This window comes from Furipterus horrens, unplaced genomic scaffold (genome assembly GCF_987537825.1).
Source record: "Furipterus horrens unplaced genomic scaffold, mFurHor1.1.pri manual_scaffold_10, whole genome shotgun sequence".
NCBI classification, from domain to species: domain Eukaryota; kingdom Metazoa; phylum Chordata; class Mammalia; order Chiroptera; family Furipteridae; genus Furipterus; species Furipterus horrens.
The window spans coordinates 127,274-150,536 of NW_028327180.1; the positions used below are offsets into that span (position 1 = coordinate 127,274).

Below are 23,263 nucleotides of genomic sequence, written 5' to 3' on the forward strand. Positions count from 1 at the left end.
CCGACCTCGAGCGGCCGCCACCGGGAGGCCGCGGGAGTAGCCACCGCCCTTGTCCCAGCCGCGCCCCCTACGCCACCCGGCCCGGCCGGCCGTGGGTCCTGGCGCCCGTCGACTCGCGCGGCTCGGATGCGGCTGCGGGCCGGGCCTGGAGCGGGCGGAGGAGGCGCTGGCGGCGGCGATGGGCAACTGCTGCTGGACGCAGTGCTTCGGGCGGCTCCGCCGGGAAGCGGGGCGGCTGCCGCGCGGCGGAGGGTAAGCCAGGCCCTCGCCGCCGCCGCGGGCTGGGGGGCTAGCCGTTGCCGTGCGGCCTCGCGGGCGTCAGAGCCGGGGCCTGGGGACGAGCGGGGCGGGGGGGCCCGGCGCCGTCAAGCCTCCCGCCCGGTGGGCGCGTCCCCGGCGGCGGGGCCTCCTGGGCGGGCGCAGGACCGACCCAGCGGCCCGGGACACGCCCTGCGGGAGCTCTCGTGGATCCTGCGCTCCGGTGCCCCAGTGACACCGGCCGACGGCGCGGGCGCCGCGGACGGCTCTCGGCTGCAGCCACTTGGATGCGGGCGAGCCACGCCTGTCCTAGGACTCGGCCTCCCGGGGTCTCGGCGGCCGTTCGGCTTCTCCATGCGGGGAACGCGGGGAACTTGGAGAGGCCCCGAGCGGTGTAAGCCCCGGGAAGCCCGTCGTCCGGGACTGAATGTCATGATTAGTCATTTGTGTGCCCTTTATTTTACAGGGTGTGGAAGAGCTTAGAACAAAGTCCACTGGAGTTAGCTTTATTGTTGTTAGATAAACACGTCCCAGGAATTCACACTTAGCATGGAAAATATGGCCAAGCCACTTTGTTTAAGAAGTGCGGCTTTTCCCCGAGGTTCTCGGGATCTGTCCCACTTAACCAACATTGTCAGGTCGTAAGGCTGTGGAAGTCAGATGGGTTAGGTTTGGGGTTTGGTGCTGGAGTCGCTGGCCCCGCTGTAACAACCCCGGCCGCGCCGATGGAAACAGAACCCGCAGGCCGTTTAGTCAGGGGCCCCATTCCCCGCCGCCAGAATTACAACTCTCGGTGCTAGAGTTCAGTGAAAAGAAAAGGAACTGTTTATTTAACAGTTATATAGATTTAGATTATTTGCGGATTTCTGCTGTTGAGTCTTAGGTTCTTTAAAACACCCACAAACACATAGCTCTGCCTCCCCCACCAAACCAGGCCAGCCTTAGAAAGGCGGAAACACGTTTCCCTACGTCCTAGGCACAGTCAGCTTTCCCGGTAGCTGCCAATCACTCAAACCTGATTGGGGAGGTCCTTTCTGCACGTGGTGCCCTCCAGCGCTCAATGCAGAACCGCGTGGATTCTCAGCCTCCTTGTAAACTGCCTTCTTCCTGCAAACCGCGTGGATCTCCTCTCCTCAAAACCGCATGGCGAGAGCCTCTTAAAGCGGCCTGGAGAGCCCTCTCAGAACCGCATGGAGAAGTCAGCTTCTTTAATCGGGATGGAGAAGGCCCCTTCACCAAGCCGCATGGAGGAAGCGCGAGAGAAAGAGCAACCTGGAGAGCCCCCTTCTCCAAAACACATGGAGAGAGTCAGAGAGTCAGAGAGCCAGAGAGCGAGAGAGTGAGCCAAAACGTCTGCAGCTGCTTATATATCCCTGACTGCGTCCTCTGACGCAGTGGGTGTGGCAACCAGTTCTGACCAGTCACAGAGCCGTGCGCAGGCTCTGGAGGCTCCTTCCGCACCATCCCACAGTTCAAGACTCCTCCCATCTTCTTGGGCCTTGGAAGTATCAAAGCCATTTTACATAACAAAGACGCTAACAACCAGCCCCAGGCATGCAAAGGCGTCTTAAAAGCTGCATCCTATTCCCCATCCCCCAGCTGTAAACTCTGGGGTTTGTTTTTGGACACCTCTGTTTCTGTAACACTGCGCCCCATACCCAGGCAAGCAGCTCCAAGGATCCCTGTGTCCCTCGAATGGAAAGATCAGGACGTAAAGACTCCGTGCCCATGTCCCTACCGTTTACAGGAGAACGAGGCCAGAGTCACCTGATTTACTGGTCATTTTTGTGTGGCCTCGCCTGAGGACTACATACCACAAGATCTCTGGCTGTGTTAGCATTTCGTTTGTAGTTTTGTTGTGGGCGTTACAGTCTAACGGTAGTAACAGGGTCTTAAAGTCTTAACTGGGTGAGCAGAAACCCCTTAGAGGGGGTGGGGTGAAAGTTCCAGCTGTGAGTACATGAAGCAGTTTCTTCCTGTTGTTATTTATTAATTATTGCATTATTTTCCTAATGAACAACTGTAAACCCACCTTTGCCCCGCCCTGCATTTCACATTCGGTTGCATTTTGTAGTGTCCGTAGGATTTTTGTTTTGTGCTTTCACATAGATTTTCCTCCGAGTACAGCTTTAAAATTGTGGGCTGTGCTCCCCAGCCGTGAGCGCAGCAGCGCGGGGCGGGCAGGCGCGTCACCGCCTCTGTGTGGAACTGGGCGTCACGGTTGCATCTGTGCCCTTCTGTTCATGGGAAGAACTTGAACATGCAAGTCCTGTCGAGACAACGAGAGCTTGTGGCTGCAGACACTGTCACCTAAAATCACGTGCTGCGCCCTGGCAGGTAGCTCGTCCTGATGGGCCAAGATCATGGTTTGATCCCAGGTCGGGGCACACACAGAATTGACCAGAATACATCAATAAGTGGGACAACAAATAGATGTTTCTCTCTCTAAAATCAATCAATAAAAAATAAATACAATGACATGATGCTAGTTCCTTTAATCCGTAAACGTAGTTTTGCACAAGTTCTCTTGAATCTCTGGATTAACTTATTGTTTTACATTAATTTTAATATTACTTTAGGAGTTTCTAGTAAGCATGTAGACACAGGTGGATATATAATTAACTGTTATTTACAGAATGAGGTTCTCCTCCCGTGTTGAACACGGGAGGAGACAGATACCGTGTCACTCCCGAGTCAGACTGCACAACCATTCTCGGCGGTGCAGATAGACTCTTAAGAAGCTACACCATCGTCTCTCGAGACGGACGGCTGCCGACGACGACGACGACGACGACGACGACGACAGAATGAGGTTAAATCTTACCTCTTAGGTTTTTTTTTTCACCTGGTAGTTTTTTTTTTAAGGTATATTTTATTGTTTATATTGTCACAATAGTTCCATTTTTTCCCCTTTGCTCCCACCCGCCCTGCAACCCCCTCCCCCAGCAATCCCACCCCTCCCCAGTCCATGTCCATGGGTCATGCATGCAATCTCTCCGGTTTCTCCCTTTCCTATGTTATTATTATTTTAGTGTTAATTCATTAATTGACTTAATTTTTATAACAATAAAAAAATAACCTCCCCCCTCAGACTTTAGACCCGTTATAATCTTATAGAGGACAATCGGTGACGATCTCATGCTCTTCTAGCTGCTTCAAGCTGGGTGTGGTCATCATCCTACCTACCCTTGGGTCCATAATTCCCTAATAAGAGTGGGGGTGTAGGGGGGAGGGTGGCCTTCCCACATGGGGAAGGTTCTTGCAGACTCCAGGTCAGTTGGCTGTCCTCGGACAGCAGTGTGCTTGGTTTAAAAGGCTGGCATCCTTGTTATATTTCAGTCACTCCCCTCCGCGTTTGCTCCTGAAGTCCCTCCGTGATAGGAGCGAGCAGACAACACTGCCTCTACTCCGCCGCCATCTTCTCCCCCTCCTATACTCCTCACCTGATAGTTTTTATTTGTATTTTTTTCAGCTCTAGGTCTAGATCGTTAACTAATACTTTAAGGGCAAATAATTTAGGAGTAATCATAAAAACTTGATGTAATTTATATTTGTCTAATAGCTCAGGGCTCTTTATTTTGTAGGTAGATGTTTGGTTGCCATTATTTATCAGTGTACTACCTTGTTCTTTGTCACTGGAGTATCTTGTATATAGATCAACAACTTAGCTCTTGATTCTGTGTGACAGGCCATTCTTTTCTTGAAACTGTGCTTGACCTCTGCAACATAACTTTTATCTTCTTTAAAAAATTTTTTAATTGGTATTTATAGAGAGAAAGAAAGAGAAACATGGACTTGTTTCTATGCATCACTGGTTGATTCTTGCATGTGCCCTGACCAGGGATCCAACCCACAGCCTTGGTGCATGGGGAGAACACTAACCAACTGAGCTGCCCAGCCAGGGCCACTTGGATCTTATCTTTGGGTCCTTGATATTCTTATCCTACCTGTCTATGAAATTTGGCATTTTTCTCTGTCTTTTCTTAGTTCAGTTCCTTCGCATGTATATCTGCTCCTGAAGAAATTTCACCCATTGCTATGATTTCAACCACCCTCTTCCAAATCTGATGTCTTCTGAGCAGGGCTCTTTTCAGAGGCTCTGCAGCGTATTTACCTGCTGACAAGAATCAGTTGGGTGCACCGAGGCTCCTCACGCCGGCCTATCCAGACCACCGAATGTCTGCGTTCCCATATGTATCTGAATGAAATAGTGCAGTTTTCCTCTCCCAGATTTCTCTTTGTTCTTTCACTCAGAAAATTGTGTCCATACATGCCAGTGAGAATAACATTAAAAGAAAAACATTTAATCTATTCTAATTTCACAAAACTAAACTCATTCTGAAACCTTAGTATATTAACTTTCTTGATAGTTGATAATCTTCCCCTTGAGAGTAGTATCCAGTTTAAATTACTGACAGGATAAGCTAACCTTAATCTGTTCTTCCAGCCTGATCATGTTTTCCTTAGAATGTAGCATTACAATGGTAGACTCTGCGCCCTGAGCACGAGGGAGGCAGCACAGGGCAGGGGTACTCGTGAACCCGTGTTCTCCACCACTGTCCCTTCTGCACGCAGGCTGGCCGCCGCCTGCTGCCTTTGTGTGTGTTAGTTGTCTTCCTGTCCTGGTGAACTTGTATTTATCCGTGCAGATCGCCGTCCCTGTGAAGCCTGCTCCAGCACCCTGAGACAGCCTCATCTCCCTGAGGAAACAGTATTTTACACAGGCTCAAATCTCCTCTGTGTCAGGAATCAGCAAACAGTGTTTGTGAAGAGTCAGATAATTACACTTGGCTGGTCACAAAGTCTCTGTTGCAGCTCCTCAAGGTTGCACACTTTAGCACCAAAGCAGCCGAGACAACGTTCAAATAAATGGCCCCGACTGTCCCAGTCAGGTTCGATGTACAGAAATGGGCATCGGGCAGCTTTGGGCCATGTGTCGTGGTTTGCTGGCTCCTGGTCTATTCCGTGACAGGTTGAGAGCTCGAGGTCGGGGAGTATGTTTTATCTTCCTTGCTCTCCATGTAAAGTCCATGGGCGACTTTAGGGAACTGTAGACTATTAAGAAAGAGAGAAAATCCACTATTATTCTCTTAAAACCATTGCTTTTGCAATGTCTTTGTTTCAGCAGCTCAGCTGTCATCATAATTAATGCACCTGAATACACACTCAAGGGAAGCTCTCTGTCCAGGAACGCTGACACTAGGAACCCTCAGGCGGAAGGAAGATCCGTCACCGCAGCTCTGCCGGTGACACACCGCCCTGGCAGAAAGGAGCCAGGGTTTGGGACAACTTCTGATGAGCGTCCAGGAAGACAGCGGCAAAGCAGGACTGCGTCAGCCCGTCGGGAAGACAGAAATCGTGGCTTCAGAAGAAATGCACAAGTTCTGCACAGACAATGACTACATCAAGATTGTGAAAGCCTTTGTGACCTTGGTCCCGTCCTCCGTTCTCCGTCCTCCGTTAGGCACAGACAGCGGCTGAGGAACCAGGAGGAGGCTGAGACTCGGGAGGGCGGCCGTGGAAGAATCAGGAAAGGTCGCCGGGAGTACAGACATGTCAGTAGAGGCCAAGGTTGAGACCGTCCACCCCCCCCCCTCGTTTTCCCACTTGCTGCGTATGGATGTGAGAGTCGGACAGTGAAGAAGGCTGATAGGGAAAAGCCGAGTCATTTGCAATATGGTGTTGGAGACCCAGGACCCCCCAAAAATGAACAAGTGGGTCCCAGAACAAATAATCCTGAAGCGTCACTGGGGCAGGAGGACAGACAGAAGCTGTCCTGTTGGGAATGTCCTGAGAAGGCAGGGCTCTTTGGGGAAGACAGTGTTGCTGGGAACAGAGAGGCGGCAGGGAGGGAGGAGACCCACGTGAGATGGAGTCACTCTGAAAGAAGCCACAGGCTGCGTCTCTGGGGCTGAGCAGGGCCGTGGGGACATGACACAACCCTGCGCACGTCACCCATTCACAGGATTTCCGGGTGTCAGGGCGACTCGGTGGCGCGGTGAGCAGTCCTCCATCGGCTTTGGCAGCTGTAACAGGAACCACATTATAAGTGAAAGTCATAACCTCCTGGCCCTTCCATGGTAAAGGAGTCTGAGTGGCTTGTCCTGTGCTGACACTCATGCTAGTAGTTGCAGTTTGGACATGTCTGCAGAGCAGATGTAACAAAGGTGCTTATTTGACTGCATGTAAGGAGCAGAGGAGAATGATTAATTTTTTTAAATGTCAGCTTCACTGAAGTATAACTGAGAAAATTGTATACATTGTACAGAGAAAGATAATAATTAAAGTCATTATTTGGCCCTAGTTGGAAAAATTAATGTAACAGATTATGTGGTTGATGTGTGTGCGTCATTATTTTTATTTGCATGGGCTTGGGAAGAGAATGAGAAGCACCTGGCTTTGTGTAAACACAGGGTCCCAGCACCCAGAGAGAAGCGCTGTTGGCACATTGGCACCCACCCTTTCAGGGTTCTGTTCTGCTTACGTGTAACAAAACCCAGGAGATACTCCCATTATAAATATTTAGTACCTTAGTAGTTTAATGAGGTTTTTTTCTTGATACAGTAAAAATAATGAGATCCATTTTAAAATTTGCTTGTATTTTATGTAATAAATGTAGTAAATGAAAGTATTACAGGTTTAGTAATTATTAGTGCCAATAGAAAAATATTGGTTGACTAAATACTTAAACTCACCACTAGGTTTAAAAATCTGGACTATATATATTCTTAGGTAAGTTCGGTGGTTTTTTTTTTTTTTTTTTTTAACTGTGTGGTTGCCTCTCACTTTTGCCCCCAACTGGGGACCTGACGTGCAACCTAGTAATATGCCCTGGCTGGGAATCGAACCAGTGACACTTGGCTCGCAGGCCAACGCTCAATCCACTGAGCCACAGCAGCCAGGGCTTCGGTGGTTTGTTTTTATAAATATACTATATGTTAAGGAATTTAAGGTGCTCTTGAGAAAATGTTTTTATCTTATTATTTTAATTATTTTACGATTAACTTTGATTTTAAAGTTGTCTTTCTGTTTTTCTTCGCAGATCCAAATATTTTAGAACATGCTCAAGAGGTGAGCATTTAACTATAGAGGTAAGGAGAGTCATTCATTTTGATTGGATACAAGCACCATGGACGGGGGTGGGAGGTGCTTTTTTCAATTAAGGGGAAGGATCAGCGCCTGAATTTTGTGTGGCCCATCTGTATTTCCTTGTTATTGGTGCTGGTGAGGAGGAGAATTGGGGTGCTGGTGGAAGGGGGAGTGGGGAGAAGTGGGCAGAATATCCAGCTCTTTCCTAATAGGATCGCCATTTCTACTCAAGAAGTAGTGGTGCTGTGTTTTCCTGCCCCACACAACGCAGGGACAGGGTGCCCTTGGGTCAGTGAGGCAGGGATTCTGGGGCTGGCGCTGGGCTGCCCGGGGAAGAGGGTGCCCGAATCAAGAGCAAGTTGAGTTGAAGCGGCTCCACAGTAGGACCCTCGGAATCACTTTGTGTCGTCTGTAAACACTGAAACAGAAGCTGCCATCACCAGCCTCCTCCCTGCATAGTTGGTGACTGTCCTTGTGCTTCATTTGTAGGGGGGTAGTCACCCCATTGTAGGCGTGAGAATCAGAGGCTTGGACAGGTGAAGAAATGGGGCTGTGTTACACGACCCGTAAGAATTTAAATCCCAGTCCAAGATGCCTGGCTTCAAGGCTTGAACACTGTTAACTAAGGAGGCATATAAATCAGAAATTAGTTTTTAAAAAAATCACAAACCAATTCAAAGAATAGTTCAAGATCATAATTTTAAACAGTTTGAAGTAATCCCTTTAGATTCCTATATTCTCTGAACCTTTCCTTGTTTTCTTGATCTTTAGACAACAGGCCAATATGAACAAGAAAAGCCTTTTTTCTTTCAAGTGGTTGTTTATCAAATTATTTATATTTCAAATATTTTAATGGTAATAACGTTATTTAGGTAATTTTACCTCCTATTCATCACATGATGATTGGATTGTTGACATTTCTATTCTAGAATGACATTGTACTTGGAGCAGTGACCATCATGTAGTAGATTGGCACTAAATAGTTACATGAATGAATAGATACCAAATATAAATGTTATAAGAGAAATTCTTGTTTGGGTATCTTTTCAGTCTCCCTGTTTTTTTTTTTATAACATTAGATTTTTCTGAATTCAAGTGGGAATTCTGGCAATGTGGGTTTAAAACATGTGCATGAAATACTCAGTTCAGGGGGAGTTTTTGTTTATTAGTTTCTGATTTCTGTGGGAACTTTCTGTAATTTTTTTTTTTTTCATGTAAAGTCATCAATCAAAAAGATAGCTTGTCTTAGCTACCTTGTAGGATTGTTAAATATGTATCAAATGAACTGATGTATAAAAAGATACTTAAGTATCTTACAAATATAAAGATGCATTATTTTTTAAATGAAAATGTGACATAATTCTTTGTGGAATAGGTGCCTTAAACAAATCTTTCTCCTAACACCTGCTTTCTTGTTATTTCAGTTTGAGAATCTGGTAGAAAGTGATGAAGTAAGTATTTCCATTGTAGTATAAAATTCACATCGTTTTTATTACTTACCTAATTAGTTCTAAAAGTTAATTAGTGTTTAAATAGCATTTATTTCATTTTATTTTATTTTAGAATTTTTATCTTTTGGTTTTTATTTCTCTGTTCCTTATTTCCTTCTTTCACTAATTTGTATTAGCAAATAATTCAGAATTATTTATAATTCTAGTTGTGCTATAGAACATATATATGTAATTTAACTAATATGTAGTTCTGTATGTCAGTTATGTATATTATACATATCAGCTATATAAAACAGGTTTTAAAGACATTCTTTAGAACTCAAGGAACTCTAAAAAGGAGTATTTCTAACCTCTTGCCATTAGGTACATAAAATTCCTCAGCAGTCCGGAGTAGACCTATTCTTTAGCCATAGCTTTGATGGATTTCTGAGAGTGGAATTTGTACATGTTCATTCTACTATCAGTTTCTGATTTCTGCCATTATCTTTTTTTACCTCTCACCTGAAGATATGTTCATTGAGTTTTAGAGAGAAGAAAAGGTGGGGTTGCGGAGGAGAGAGAGAAACATTGGTTGGTTGCCTCCCATACGCGCCCAAACCGGGCATCAAACCCGTGGCACCGGCGTTTCAGGATGATGCTCTAACCAGCTGAGCCACCTGGGCAGGACCATACACTTTTTAAAAGAACTGTGGCTTCGTGTGTTTCCCGAAGGTGCTTCTGTTTGGTTAAGGGTCTTTGTGTGGTTTGGTTCTGCTAGCCAGTCTCTTCCTCTCCCATCACACTCTGTGTTTGGTTGGGTTGAACTACATTTAGTGCTCTTTCCTAGATTCATTTGAACCATTTAGAATTTTATTTCTGCTGTTACTTTGTCATGTGTTTTAACTGTCAGATGTGAAGAGCTTATATAAGACAGATACATGAACCTAAATCAGTCTTGAAATTAGTTGTGGTTTGCTTTGGAGGTAAAAAAAACAACCTATAGGTAATTTTATATCCTGTGAAAGAAAACAAAAAGAGTTGTCATTCAAGGTAGTTATGTTTTCTTAAGTTACTGTGATGCTGAGTTAGTGACTAGGGCGTAAACAGAATCAGGTTCCTGCAAGCTTCTGCTCACAGCATTTCCATCTGTTGGTCGACATATAATCTTGTTTCATGTTCCTGTTTGACACCTTATTTTCATATACATTGTTGGCTCGTTAACTTGGAACTCACCGCCAACAGACCTGCAACTCAGCCTGAATAAAGCTTATCTAACACACGTGTTTTCTCCGTAAGAGAAAATGTCACGGCTTTCCTGTGCTTAGGAACACTGGGCAGCACTTCGGCCCTGTGCCTGGGGTCGTTTTAAGCAGTGGAAATCACCAATGAAAACATAAAACTACAAAACAACGTGGCGTGCACAAAAAGAGCACAGCATGAGAGCTGGAACAGGGCAAAGGCCGTCAGCTCTGCGGAGGCTGCCGGGCCGAGGGGGTGGGCGGCGCCTGGGGGGCTGCCGCTGCTGGTCCCTGACTGCCCCCCCACCCCCTGGCCGGGGAACGGGGCGCGCAGGCTGTGAGGGTGCTGATACGTGAGTTTGCACACACACAGTTCGCGAGTGACGGGCCACAGAGACCAGGTTGCCTGGTGCCAGCCTGACCCTGGACGTTCACTGGGTATAGAACAGGTATTTGTAAGAAAAATTAAGAAATATCCTGCAATGTGTTGTTATATAATTAAGCTAAATATTAAATTAAATTGTGCCTGTCCAAAATAGTAAAATTTTAAAGCTTTTAGTTTAAACACTTAATAATTAAACTTGTGTACTATGATAAAAAGATAAGTGGGAATGTTTTGATTAAATATAATTTTTATTGTCTTGCTTGAAATAGAATTCAGCTAATGAAATTTTTAATTGTTTAATTTTTGTACAGGGGGAAAGTCCAGGAAGCAGCCATAGGTAAGGTTCGGCTTGTTTGTTTTCTGAGTAGCTTCTGTTAGAATCGCAGAAGCTCTCCAGGAACGGGCTGCTCCGAACATGTGTTTCTGACCCCGATTCCCCTCTTCCGACAGGATTGAGGCACAAGACATATCTCAGACGATTGCTCTGAGCACTAAATGATTCAATGTGCATAGTGCCTGGGTGCTTTCCTATTGAACCTAAGTTGTTATATGTTTTTTTGTTTGTTTATAAAAAACGATTTCCTTTTTTTCCAAATTTTTAAGTTTATCTTTTGTCACTTTCTTACAACATTCTAAAGCTTGTTTTCACTATTTCCAGGTTTTAAACTATCTTTCCATGGCAACTAGAACCATAATGCTCTTATTTAAGCAACCTCTTTATATTGTTTTAAAGTTGCTTGAATAGCTTAGAAAAGAACCATCTATCTTTAATTCAAAATTGAGAGTTCTTAACATCAAGCGAATATTTACATATATCGTTGCATCTTTTGAATGTGTTTCTTTACCTAGTTTAGTTGAGCAAACACTTATTAAGCAGCTGCTGTATGGCCGGCACTGTGCTAGGCCCTGGGACTGACAAGCCAGACATGGTTCTCTCCACCGGAAGGAGGCGTGGAGGGGGCTCCTGCACGTGACAGCGTCAGTGGGAGGCCAGAAAAACAGCTGCGCAGCAGCTACAAAACGTGCCAGCAAAGCCTGGCGGAGAGGCCCTTCACCCAGATGTGCAGGGAGGTGTGTCTGGTGTCTGCCTTGAAGGAGATGACAGGGGGCTTAATCCTGAAGGTGTGATTAGTGGTGACTGTTAGGTGGCGGCGGGGGGCGGGGCTTCCAGGTGAGAAACCGGATGAACAGGTGGGAGCGCTGCCCAGAAGGAGGGAGCACGAGGGGACTGGGTGGGGATGGGAATGCTCTGTGCCTTGTGCCCGTTGGCAGTTACACAAGTGTACACAGTTGTCACAATTTAAGGACCTGAACACTTAAAGTTTGCATTTCATTGTAAGTTAGACCTGAAAAACATCAATAATAAAACCCTGGGCAGACGTTAGAGCCAGAGGAACAGCAGGAAGAGACGTCGCCTGCAGGTGGCATGGTGAGACCAGGGCCGGTATGGGCGGCACCTACCTGAGGCTGGGAACGAGGACAGGGCGGCGGAAGTCTGGACAGAGCAGCGGCCTGAGGACCAAATGGCGGACTGAGAAGAGTGGAGACAGCCAGGAAGCTGTGGGCGCGAAGACCCGGGAGACGCAGGGCCCGCGGGAGACGCACGGACAGATGCGGGCTGGCGCTCTGCCGGGACGCGGCACTGTCGCGGGGACCGGAGGAGCAATGACTTAGACGCACACTGTGCCAGCAAGCCGGCAACTGCCTTCGCCAGAATTATTAGTTATTAGCGACGGAAGCCGACGGGGCTGCAGTGACCGCTGAGAAAGCGGGGTGGGGTGGCCCACAGTTGCCAGGAGCAAGGAGCTGCACTGCCCACGTCCCGAGTGAGGGGCGTGGACAGCCCACTCGTGACCCGTCCCCACCCCGCCCCCTCGCACGTGTGACCTCTGTCGGCTTCATAGGGCCGCTGCGAGGCGTCGGCCCAGTTACTGCACGCGTCGCATGGGGAAGGAAGGGGCCGAGCGCTGGGCGCGCCGTCGGTGCGGGACGCTTCGTTTCTGGGACCGGGGCTGAAACGGGGTTGAGGGGAGAGCGGTAGCTGGAGGTGACCTAGGTCAGGTGAAGGGTTTTCCTTCTTTCCCACGGGAGCGGCGGGAGCAGGCGTGGGCTGGGGGTGCAGGAGCGGCCGGCGGGGCGTCCCGGTTCCCGGGGTGGTGGGGACGGCGGCGGTGTGACTGCGTCGGGAGTGGGCTGGCGGGGGGGACCTCGCGCAGGCCGGGGACCCCGTCTAGTTAGAGGGGGGCCCTCAGTCCGCAGCGGCAGAGCCCCCCGGAGTGGGGCGCAAGGGACCCTGAAGAAAACAGGGTCCGAATGAGGAGCTGCGGGTTCAGCGGGGGTGTGGGGGGCAGCTGGCCGCGCGAGGAAAGGGCTGTTGCTGGGGGCGGAGGGTCAGACCCGCTGGGTTTCCTGGGGCGGTTCTCAGCATGAAGGGTGAGTCCCACCCTTGGTCCGTGGGTCAGTGGGCGAGGGGTCATTAGCCAGGTTCAGGAAGGGGGCGCAGATCTGCCGCGGCGCCCACCGGGCTGGATGGGATGCAGCCGGGACGCGACCAGGGCAGAGGACTGGGGTGTTTTGTGGGAACGGGGGTGGGGGGTGGGGGGGTGGCCAGACGGCTGGGCGGAGCCAACGTTTCTTCCGAGGTGGTTGTGCTTAGAAATAACTGATCATCTGTCATCTTACTGCGCGTTCTGCCAGCTTACAGCAGGTGTCAGACTGGAGAGCATCAGATTGCGTCAGTAAGGTTTTATAGTAAAATTTCAGAATTTCACTGGTTTTCTGAGTGTTTTATTTGGACTTGGTCATCAGACATTTTCTTTTCTTTCTTTTTCACCCTCATTTTTCTGTGCAGGCCTCTCACTGAGGAAGAAATTGTTGACCTAAGAGAGAGGCATTATGATTCTATTGCTGAAAAGCAGAAAGCTCTTGATATGAAAATTCAAAAAGAGGTAAATAGTCCTTTATGTTTCTATGTTATTATAAAGTGTTTATAGGGGAAAGTTGTCATTAAATAATATAGCATACAAGGTCATTGGACCTGTATTAGACATATACAAATGAAATTATTTAAAAGTTAAAAATTATTTCAGTCTGTCAGAATTTGTTTCAATTTACTTTATCAGCAATCATATGCAGCCAAAAATGAAGGGAATACATTCTACAAATAATATCTTAATTTAGAACTCAGGACTCTGGCAGGATACATGCACCTGTGTGTTTAAAACCAATTTTAAAAAGTTACTGTTTCACAATAAGTATAGTTTTTAAAAATATCTTTATGTTTGACTCAGACAAATTTGTTCTTAGTAAGTGAACCAAGTACTCCTAACAGTTATAAATGTTGTGCTTATTTTAACGTATTCATGAAATGGCCTGTAATTACAATAGATGATCTATATCGGCTAATAATATTAGCTTAAAGAAAAATAATTTTGTTGAAATTTGATGCCTTTTATTTGAAGTGCAGTAGATGACCACTAAAGCAGTTTGCATTCTATTAGAATGACAAGAACTTAACTTGGACAGTCGTTTTTGAACAACTTGATAGTAAGAATTCAGGAGACATGTGAGCTCTGGACGCTCACTTAGTTCACTATGGTTGGGGGGGTGTGTTCGGGTCTCAGGAGGCCCAGGACCGTCACACTAGTCGGGGGACAGACATTGGATGGTTGTGGAGAATTCTGAGAACAAAGCAATTTTGTATCTATGCAGATTAGATGCTGCCACTTCATAATTTCAGCTTCTAAAGAATTCTGCAATATGTGATTGACCTCATTTGAGCTATGCTGTAAAAGGAGAAGCTGAAATGAGCAATCACACAATTTTCAATTCCATTGTGCTTTATAGAGATCAATTTTTTAATGATTTATTTTTTATTTTATAAGTAGCGTTTTATTTTTAGAGCAGTTAGACAGGTTCTGCTTTTGTTAATCCTTACTGTTTTGTTCATGCACAGTTAGCCTTACAGGAGGAGCAGTTAAGACTAGAAGAGGAAGCTTCATACGCTGCCCAGCGTGAAGCAGCCAGGGCAGCCGTGCAGCGGAGGCGCGAGGAGGTGAGGGAGACCGGCTGCGCCGCCCGGCTGCTGCTCCTGGTTTCTCTGACGGCCGAGTCGGCACTTCCCTCCCCCTAGAGTCCAGGGCTTTCTGTCTGACAAATGTGTTCGTGCCTCTGCTTCCAGTTAGTTAAACTTCTAACAGCTGGAAATAACATCCATCAAAGTACGTGCCTCGTTCCGAATGCCGCTTTGCTTTGGATTAGCAGGCGTTCACCCGGGTTTGTCCTGAAGACCAGTTTTTAGTTTTCTAAGATCCGTGTTCTTTTCGAAAAGTAAATATGCTCTTAGACAGAAACAGGGCAAAAACAGCCTTTGGAAGTTTAATTCTGTTAGTTTTTTTTAAAGAACAAGTCCTTGCTAGAATTTCTTGTACTTCCCAGAATCAGGTAAGCCGGGCAGCTTTGCCCACAGGACACCGCGCACTTCTCTCCTTTATTCTGTCTTTGGGGGGTTGGGAGTTTGGGTCTTGAGATATCTTTGGCACGTTGTCCGAGAAGGTGGCAGGTTTGCCGGATCTTACCCTGTGCTGCTAGCCTGCAGTGCTGTCATTCTGCCAGATGGCGTGACGGAGCCCCAGCTGAGTGTCTGGGACTGTTGTTCTAAACACTTCACAAGTTCCATCCTTTTAAATCCTCGTAACAATCCAAGGAGATGGGGAGTGTGTTGAGTCCTCGTTTCATGAACGAGGAAGACAAGGGACAGGGAGGTGAGGTACCTGCTTCGGATCCTACAGCTGGTACGTGGCAGAGCCTGAGCCCGGGCTCAGCCGTGCTTGGCCCGTGTCCTGCCCAGTATCTGCCAACCCATTTTGCCTCTGTGAATGCTCTGCTGCCGTGTGAACAATGCAGCACAGAGGTCACGTCACAGACAATTGCTGGAGCGCAGAGAAACCGGACAGTCACACCTGTCACGGGCACAGTGGTTTCTGTGTGGCCCGTGTTTTAGCTCTCACTCCTGTGTGTGTTTTGGCAGAATCATCACATTACGTGGGAAATGTCTCTCTCTCTCTTTTTTTTTAGTTCTAAATAGTGGGAAAGTTTAAAAATTGACTCACCTCCACTAAGAAATAAAAGTTTTTCTGGTTATAATGTAGACAGCTCCTTTTACTGTCATAAATTCTCTGCTGCTTGCCTTTGAAGACAAGGCGTTGCTGGTGCAGCTTCCCAGACTGACGTGAAATGGGAACACGCGACAGTCTCCCCACTAGCACAGCCTCCCCAGCAGGGGCGCAGCCCTGGGCGTTTGCTGCGCACCATGCGGCCTCTGTAACTTACAGATGAAGACGCGGGGCGTGAAGGACACGCCAGGGCCGCACAGCTGGTCTCTGTCAGAGCCTCGCTCTCCCGGTCCTCTCGGGCCCTGCCGCTGCTCTCCCCCAGAGCAGGACGCCCCGTGCCCTTCAGCAGTCCGTTTGTGCCCTTCACTTCCCCAGTTACTGGCCCTTCTTAGGTGAAATAAGAATGTTAAATATATATACACAAACACACGTACATACACACACACTCACGTTTTTAAAGTTATTTTTTTTAAACGCTGAATATTCTGCCCACTTAGGGATTGCACACTGATAAATTGAGAGAAATTCTGCCCATAAATATGACAAAGTAGAATTGAACAATGGTGAATTTAAGGGAAAAGACTTCAATAAAATAACTCTCTAAGTCTTTTTTTTTTTAAACTACAAAAGAGTGCATCTTGGCGTTGCACGAACTGTCTTAGCAGCCACATTTGTGCAGCAGTGACTTTGTTCTGCTTCGTGTTTCCAAAGCAGGGAAGGCCAAGCGCCGGGCACGGACGCCGCCCCTCCACCAGTGCCGAGTGTCCAAGGTGACTAGCGGGACACCCTCCTCACCTGGTAGAAAATGTTGTCTCTGCATGTCTGTGCACACACACGTTTGCATGTTCCCTGAAATGTGACTGCTTCTCAAAGACACGATCTTGCAAACATACTGGGACCATTTGCTTTCTTTATTTTGAAAAATTAGCATCATTTGTTTAAATGGGCTCTATTGTGTTTTTAAGAGTGGTCATATCTTCTGGGTAGAAAATGATGCCACCTCGCCCTGAAAGCCTGGGATGAGGTGTTTCTGTCTTGTTGCTGGTGTTTCCTTCCCCCTGTCTTCTCTCACAGTAAAGTGTGTGGGATTGTTGTCGGAAGAGTGTTTCCTCATTCAGAGAGCCTTTCCACACGTCACTATTATAAATTGTAAAGTTGGACTTACGGCGAGGCTCTGGAGATTTGACATCAGGATTAACCAAAATCTCATTTTCAATTTATTGCTAACATTAAGAAAACTGATACCTATTTTCATTCAGTTATTCTATTTGTACAGTAATTATGAATTTGTATGGGACAGACTGTTAAGCCAAAATGTCATCATTAATTTCTACTATGACTATAAAAAAATTATTTCACTTTTATTACAGTTCAGGACCAGAAGACGACTTTGAATCTTGTTTGAGAAATATAAAGTCACAATATGAAGTTTTTCGAAGTAGTAGTAAGTCTTTTAAAATATTCTGTGAACATTTAAAGTTTCCTTTATGTACATTAAAGAGGTGATCATTGGAGATCCTGGCTCTTTCTGTGGGACTCCCTACCCTGCCATTCGTGTTGCCTAGACAGGCCAGTTAGGGGTCCTGGGTTAAACCCTATCATCTTTCCTTTTTCAAAAGGGGTTGGACCAAAACACAGTCTCAGACTACTTCTGTGGATTCATATGGGGAGTCAGGGTCTCTGCTTTCCATTTCTGACTCCACCTCCTCCTGAAAAAGAAAGGGGAGGCGGGGGAGCCATGCAAAGTGTATTTATTTTAATTGTTACAAATTATCCATAAGATGAAGATGGTTTTCTCCACATTTGCAAAGTGGAAACTCCCAGTAACGGAAGCGTGTTTGTCGTTTTTTTCCTTTTCGTTTGCTTTTGGCCCCACGTTGTAACAGACGATTGAGAATAACACCGAGAGCTCATTGTGCTTGAAAAATTATAATGCATTTAAATTTGTAGTGTTTACTGGGCTGCTAGATGGCAAAGCATAAAAAAGAAGAGAGGGGAAAGTCCCTGTGTGTTGTCCTGAACAAACGTACAAACGCACTGGTTTCGGTCATGGGTTCTTGTGACGGCAAAAGCAATGGCAGTGTTTGGAGAGACGATGATTGCAGAACCGGTGGTTGTGGTGGAGGCACAGGCGCTCGCGTTCAGTTACATCTGGTGTCTGTTCTAGGACTCTCTTCAGATGCCACCGTTCTGACCCCAAATACAGAAAGCAGTTGTGATTTAATGACCAAAACTAAGTCAACTAGTGGGAACGATGACAGCACATCCTTAGATCTGGAGTGGGAAGATGAAGAAGGTATTTTTATTCTCAATTTACCTGAAATGTTTAATGTGTTAATTTATAGAAATCAACTTTGTATTTTCCTTTAAACTGAAATGAATGCAAGACTTTGAGAAATTACTATAAAAATTTTCTTGGACTCATATTAGTGATTATCATTTGTTAATAAACTTTGAAAGTTGCTCAATTTTTAACGTTTCTAAAGATTTAGAGAATAAATGTCAATTTCTCGTTTTAATGATTTAGAATCCAGCCCATTGATCATCAGTAAGAAGAATTGCTGCCCCCCTGTGGGCAGCAATAGTTAATTACCCTGGTTCATTGTATGTCGGTTGGCGCTTTGTTGGTGTCTGGGTACAAAAGCTGTGACACAGACATGAGTTCGAATTTTACCTGCATAGCTTCCTAGATGTAGTAGTGTAGGTAGATTTCTTTACCTTTCTAAGCTGCAGTTTGTTTACATAATAAGGGTATAATAAACCTGATTTGAAGGATGATTTATGCACTGGTGTGTCCTTCCTGCCTGGCACAGAACAAGCAGGTAATAAATATTTGAACAAATGAAAGCTTGAGTGTTGTGAAGATTAAATACAATTTTTATAAAACACCTAGTACAGTGTGTTGCAAATAGTAAGTACCCAAAATTATGGCTAGAATGTGGTTTTTTTTTCAGAAAAAGCTATTCCACTGAATAAAGCCCAGGTTTTCATGTTAAGGAATAGATATCCAAAAAGGAAGAGCCAGTTGTAGAATACAAGACTTTAAGAAAAATAATAAGCATTAAGTGTTCCATAGAGTTTTGAGAAGGAATGGACTTTAGAAACCCTCTGGTCGAAGAAACAGACACCGTGAGGACTCGGATAATTTTACCAAAGGTTGCGTGAACTTAAGTCTTCCTTTCATCTACATGCTGTGTCCCTACTCCTGTATGTACATTATTGCACATTTGCATTCCAATCAGCAGTCACTTCTCGGCCTTTTGGCGAAGATTAAGTGTGGATTCCCATCAGCAGACTCTAAGTTGATTTCTTTTTTTAGCACCTTGTTCAACTTGATCTGAAGCCCTTCAATTATTTTAATTTCTGATTCTGTCATCCGTGCTGTATGCTATGTAGATTTGTCGATAGCATAACTTTTGAGGTCATTATTTAAATCACTAACAGAATTAGTCATTAGCCAGGTGAGGACAGAGCCATTATAAACCAGCTTCCTTTAGACACAGTGTTACGCAACCAAATGCCAATCCACAGAATTCTGTTAACACGCAGCTCCTATTTTTATCTTGCTCGTAGAAATATCTTGCTCTGCTGGGTGGAGTCTTTGTGATTTTTCAGGAGTGACAGACAACAGTGATACAGATTTAAATGTTATTTTATTGCTGTAGGGTTTGATTCTTTAAGGTCAGAAAACAAGATTACTGACTGTGTCTTGGGGTGTTTTTTTATAATCCCTTTTCTAGTCCTAGATTTTAATTCTATTACTTATGTTGATCCTACACTTACCAATTTCCATTCTTCCTTCCTCTCTTCCCTTTGCCAATAAAATGCATCCTTCCTTCCTCTCTTCCCTTTGCCAATAAAATGATGTTGTATTTTTCTTCCAAGAATTTATAGAGACTTTCGGTTTACTGGTCAATTTCTTTCTGTTCAGAATTAGATCAAGAATAGTTTCCCTGGAAAGTCTCTGCTCGCCCGCCCGCCTGCCCGCCGCAGAGCGGAGCAGGATGAGCGGTGTGCACAGCACACGGACCGGGCGTGGCGCGTTAGCGGGACCTGGTGTGCACGGGTTGCAGGAGCGCAAGCTGTTGTCATTATCACTAGGGTCACGTTACCTCCGGGAAAGGACATTCTGGTAGGAAAGGCGTGGGCGGGTTCACGGGTTTGTCCACAGAAGACTCAGCTGTCGCTCCTCAGACCTTGCATCTCCTCGGAGGGCCATTGTGGCGTCAGAACTGCCGTGGCTGAGTAGCAGCGTGCGTTCTCATCTGAGGCACCCTGGAGGGTGGGCCCATCAGAGTTAATTCACAAGTCAAGTCTGATTGTTAAATACAAACTTCACTGTTAATACAGGAGGTCTTTTAATGCAGCTTTCTGTTCTTCACTGAGGTTTTCAATAACTTTGCTCCAACGACAGGAATGAATCGCGCGCTGCCGGTGAGGGAGCGCTCCAAGACCGAGGAGGACATCCTGCGGGCCGCGCTGCGGGGCCCCGGCGGGAAGCCCGGAAGCCACGCTGCGTCCGCCTCCGACGACTCCAACGGGCTGGAGTGGGAGAGCGACTTCGTGGGAGCCGACCTGGACGACAACGGCAACTCGCAGTACTGCGGGTTTGTGAACCCCGTCCTGGAGCTGCCCGACTCGCGCGCCCAGCAGTGCGATGCGGGTCAGCAGAAGCGAGAGGGCGGAACTGCGTGACCTGCTTCGCGGTAGGGCCCGCCGTGGCGGACCCCTGGACGCGCCCCTGGCCTGGCGGTCGCAGGGAGGTGGGAACCGTGTTGTCACTGCCGGTAGACAGTCTGCGAATGGCGGGTGTATCTGAATTGCTTCCGAACTAAGTGCAATTTCATCATCTGCCTTGTTTTCCAAAAACAAGTGATGGGTCTGTGGTGTCGTCCATTCCATTTGTTTTAACTCCGTTATAGCTTCCTGTTTGCTATTCGTAGATTTTCATTTAAAGAATAATTTTATTAGTTTGACTTGGTATGTTTTTGTAAGCTTATTTCAGTAGCTATGAAAATATTAAGGCATTTGTGTTAATGCTCAGCAGACGTGAGGGAGTGTGAGGACGGACCGCCAGATTCAGATTTAGAATAGTGGTTTCTTCCCAGCATTGTTCATTCCTACCACTGATTTAAACTTTATTATCTTGTAGTGAGCACAGTTAATTTTAGTAGATGACCTTAAATAAATGCTCAAGTATTATATTTTCTCATCCATTTCGTCTGAAAAGAAAGGGTACGATGTGACAAAATCAGCTTCCCGGGTTTGGACACTTAAAGTTGGTAATCAAACGTAATACTGAAGAAAGTGACATACTTAGGTTTTTCACTTCCTGTTACATTATAAATGAATAGAGACTTTAAATTTGTTGATATATTAAATTTCTAGGTGTCTTTTTTTTTTTTTTTAATTTTGTATTTCCAATGATTGGTCTTAGAAAGATTTTACACAGGACATATTCTTTGTGCATGGTTTAGTAAGAAAGCAAACCTAAAAAGATAATACGGGTATTTCAAAGTAAATCAAATCCTTTCTGGTGTGAAAGGATCTGCTGGTTTTTATTAAGTTTGCTTTTGCCTTGTAATACAAGGTGCATTAATGGGATAGAACTAAGTATATCAATATATGTAACTACTTTTTGTGATTTACAACAAACTCTTCTCTAAAGTTTAGGTACCAATTTAAAAGGCCAGGGATATAAGATACTCCATAACTGCTTGTCTTGATTTTGCTGAAGATCGATATGATTTCAGTAAGATAATCCTGATTTTTTTCCTTCATGTTTCTTTTCTTTTTCTTGCAACAGTGACAGTGCATGTTCTCAATAATATAGGAAGGTCCAGATGTAAATAGTAGCTTCAAGTCCTTGCTATACTTAAAAAAGAAATCACGTGATTCTGTCAATAGTTGAACTGCTAGGCAATGACATCTATAGTTTCATCTTTTTATCTCATAGAAATAAATACGACACTTGAAATATGTTAACATATTAGGTGATTTATTATTTACGTCTGTCTTAAAATTTAAGTTGTAACTATGTCATGGGAAATATTTTAAAGGTAATTTGTATTCACAGTGCCTGTGCTATGCTTTTTAAAGTTTGTATACATCAGATGTATATTTTTGGTTTGGCATAATAAGCTACTATTGTACTTTTTTTGGCATTTTGTTCATAAAGAATTTTTTGAAGGAATGGTAACTTCTCAAGGATTGTGAATAAACACATTTTTTACATTTAAAAACTAATTTTTTATTATTACTTGGTTTACTCCATAAACATGCAATAGTTCTGACTTCTGACATAATTATTTTATTCAATCTGCTATGAAGACAGAAAGGAGATAATTAGGAAACCAGGCTGGAACTAAACTGGAAAATGTGCTTCAGCTGCTAAGAAAAGGATTTTTTTAAAAAGATTTTATTTATTTTTATTTTTAGAGAGGGGAAGGGAGGGAGGGAGAGAGAGGGAGAGAAACATCTATTGGTTGCCTCTCCCGTGCCCCAAGGTGGGGACCTGGCCCGCAGCCCAGGCACGTGTCCTGACTAGAAATTGAACCTGCAACCTTTCTGTTTGTGGACAGTGCCCAACCCACTGAGCCACACCAGCCAGGACAGAAAAGGACATTAAATTTCTTTCTTTACATGTTTATAAAAGCACTAGAAATGACCTTGATTTACTCAGAGAATACATATCAGGGAATCTGCTGTGTCTGGTAGGGTGACGGGGACATAGCTGTGAAAAATAGTCTCTGCTCTTTAGTTTACACTCTGGTGAGAGAGATAAGACAATAACAAGTAAACACAGAAATAGAAAATCACAACATAGAACTGGGAAATATACAAGATGATAGGACGAAGGATAGCAAGGGACCAAGTGACTGGATTTGACAAGTCAAGGGAGTCTTCTGTGAGGAGTTGCCATGTGAACTGAGACAGCAGGTCCCGGGGAGGCGGGAGAGTGGGGCATGTCCTGTGCATGGAAGGACCCCGTGGACTGAGTGGGGTCTATGTGACAATGTTTCCGTCAGAGGCCAGGCCAGCCGGGCCTGTAGGCCACGGTGATGGGGGTGTACGGGGAGCACATTTGAACTTTTGAGAACTTGCTGCAGCAGCTGTGCAGGTGTGGTTGTAAGAGGCGCCTGCCCATCCCCCGTGGGGGGCCGGGGTTGGTTGGTAATGGCCATGCGGATGCAGAGCAGATTAGTTTTAGAAGTGGAACGCACAAGCTTTTCCAGTGGGTGAGGTATGGGGACCAAAGACGGGGTGGAAGCAGAGATAACTGTGGGGTGATGCGCCCCTGACCTTGCTCACTGTACACATCCTCCCAGCAATGCTCAGCATCATCTGGCTGCTGGGACAAACGAGTCCGTAAGGGGCATATTGGGAGATTCACAACTTCACTGCAGTACCTGCTATCAAACACCCCCACCCCAGTGAGCAGCTATAATTTAATGTGACCTGAGGACCCAGGCTGACCCTTGTGTGGAACTGGAATTGGGCGATGAGGTTCTCTTTGGGTGGCTAGTCAGTCATGTAAAACCTCGGAGCTCTTGGTGGCATGTGTCATCTTGCGGACTGGGGGCAGGGGTAGGAATGCAGCCAACGAGCCCCTGGGGCAGAGCGGCAGGTGTCTGAGTGCCGGGTGGTGGCCAGGCAGTCCAAGGACAGTTCTTTCCTGAGAGTTTTGAAGAAAAGGGTCAGAGAATTAAACTTTGATTTTATTATGTGTGTAGATGTGCTATTAACATT

The 23,263-nt window shown here is 45.7% G+C and overlaps 1 protein-coding gene across 1 annotated transcript; it reads left to right on the forward strand.

Moving 5' to 3' along the window:
- The first annotated feature begins 108 nt into the window (after window positions 1-108).
- Window positions 109-21,756, forward strand: AP1AR (adaptor related protein complex 1 associated regulatory protein). The gene is made up of 10 exons (XM_090288456.1): window positions 109-252; window positions 7,301-7,349; window positions 8,772-8,798; window positions 10,712-10,737; window positions 13,252-13,348; window positions 14,356-14,454; window positions 16,226-16,284; window positions 16,885-16,958; window positions 17,682-17,810; window positions 19,929-21,756. The coding sequence occupies exons 1-10, from the start codon at window positions 179-181 to the stop codon at window positions 20,207-20,209; spliced, it is 915 nt and encodes a 304-aa protein (XP_090144582.1). The 5' UTR covers window positions 109-178; the 3' UTR covers window positions 20,210-21,756.
- The last annotated feature ends 1,507 nt before the right edge of the window (window positions 21,757-23,263 follow it).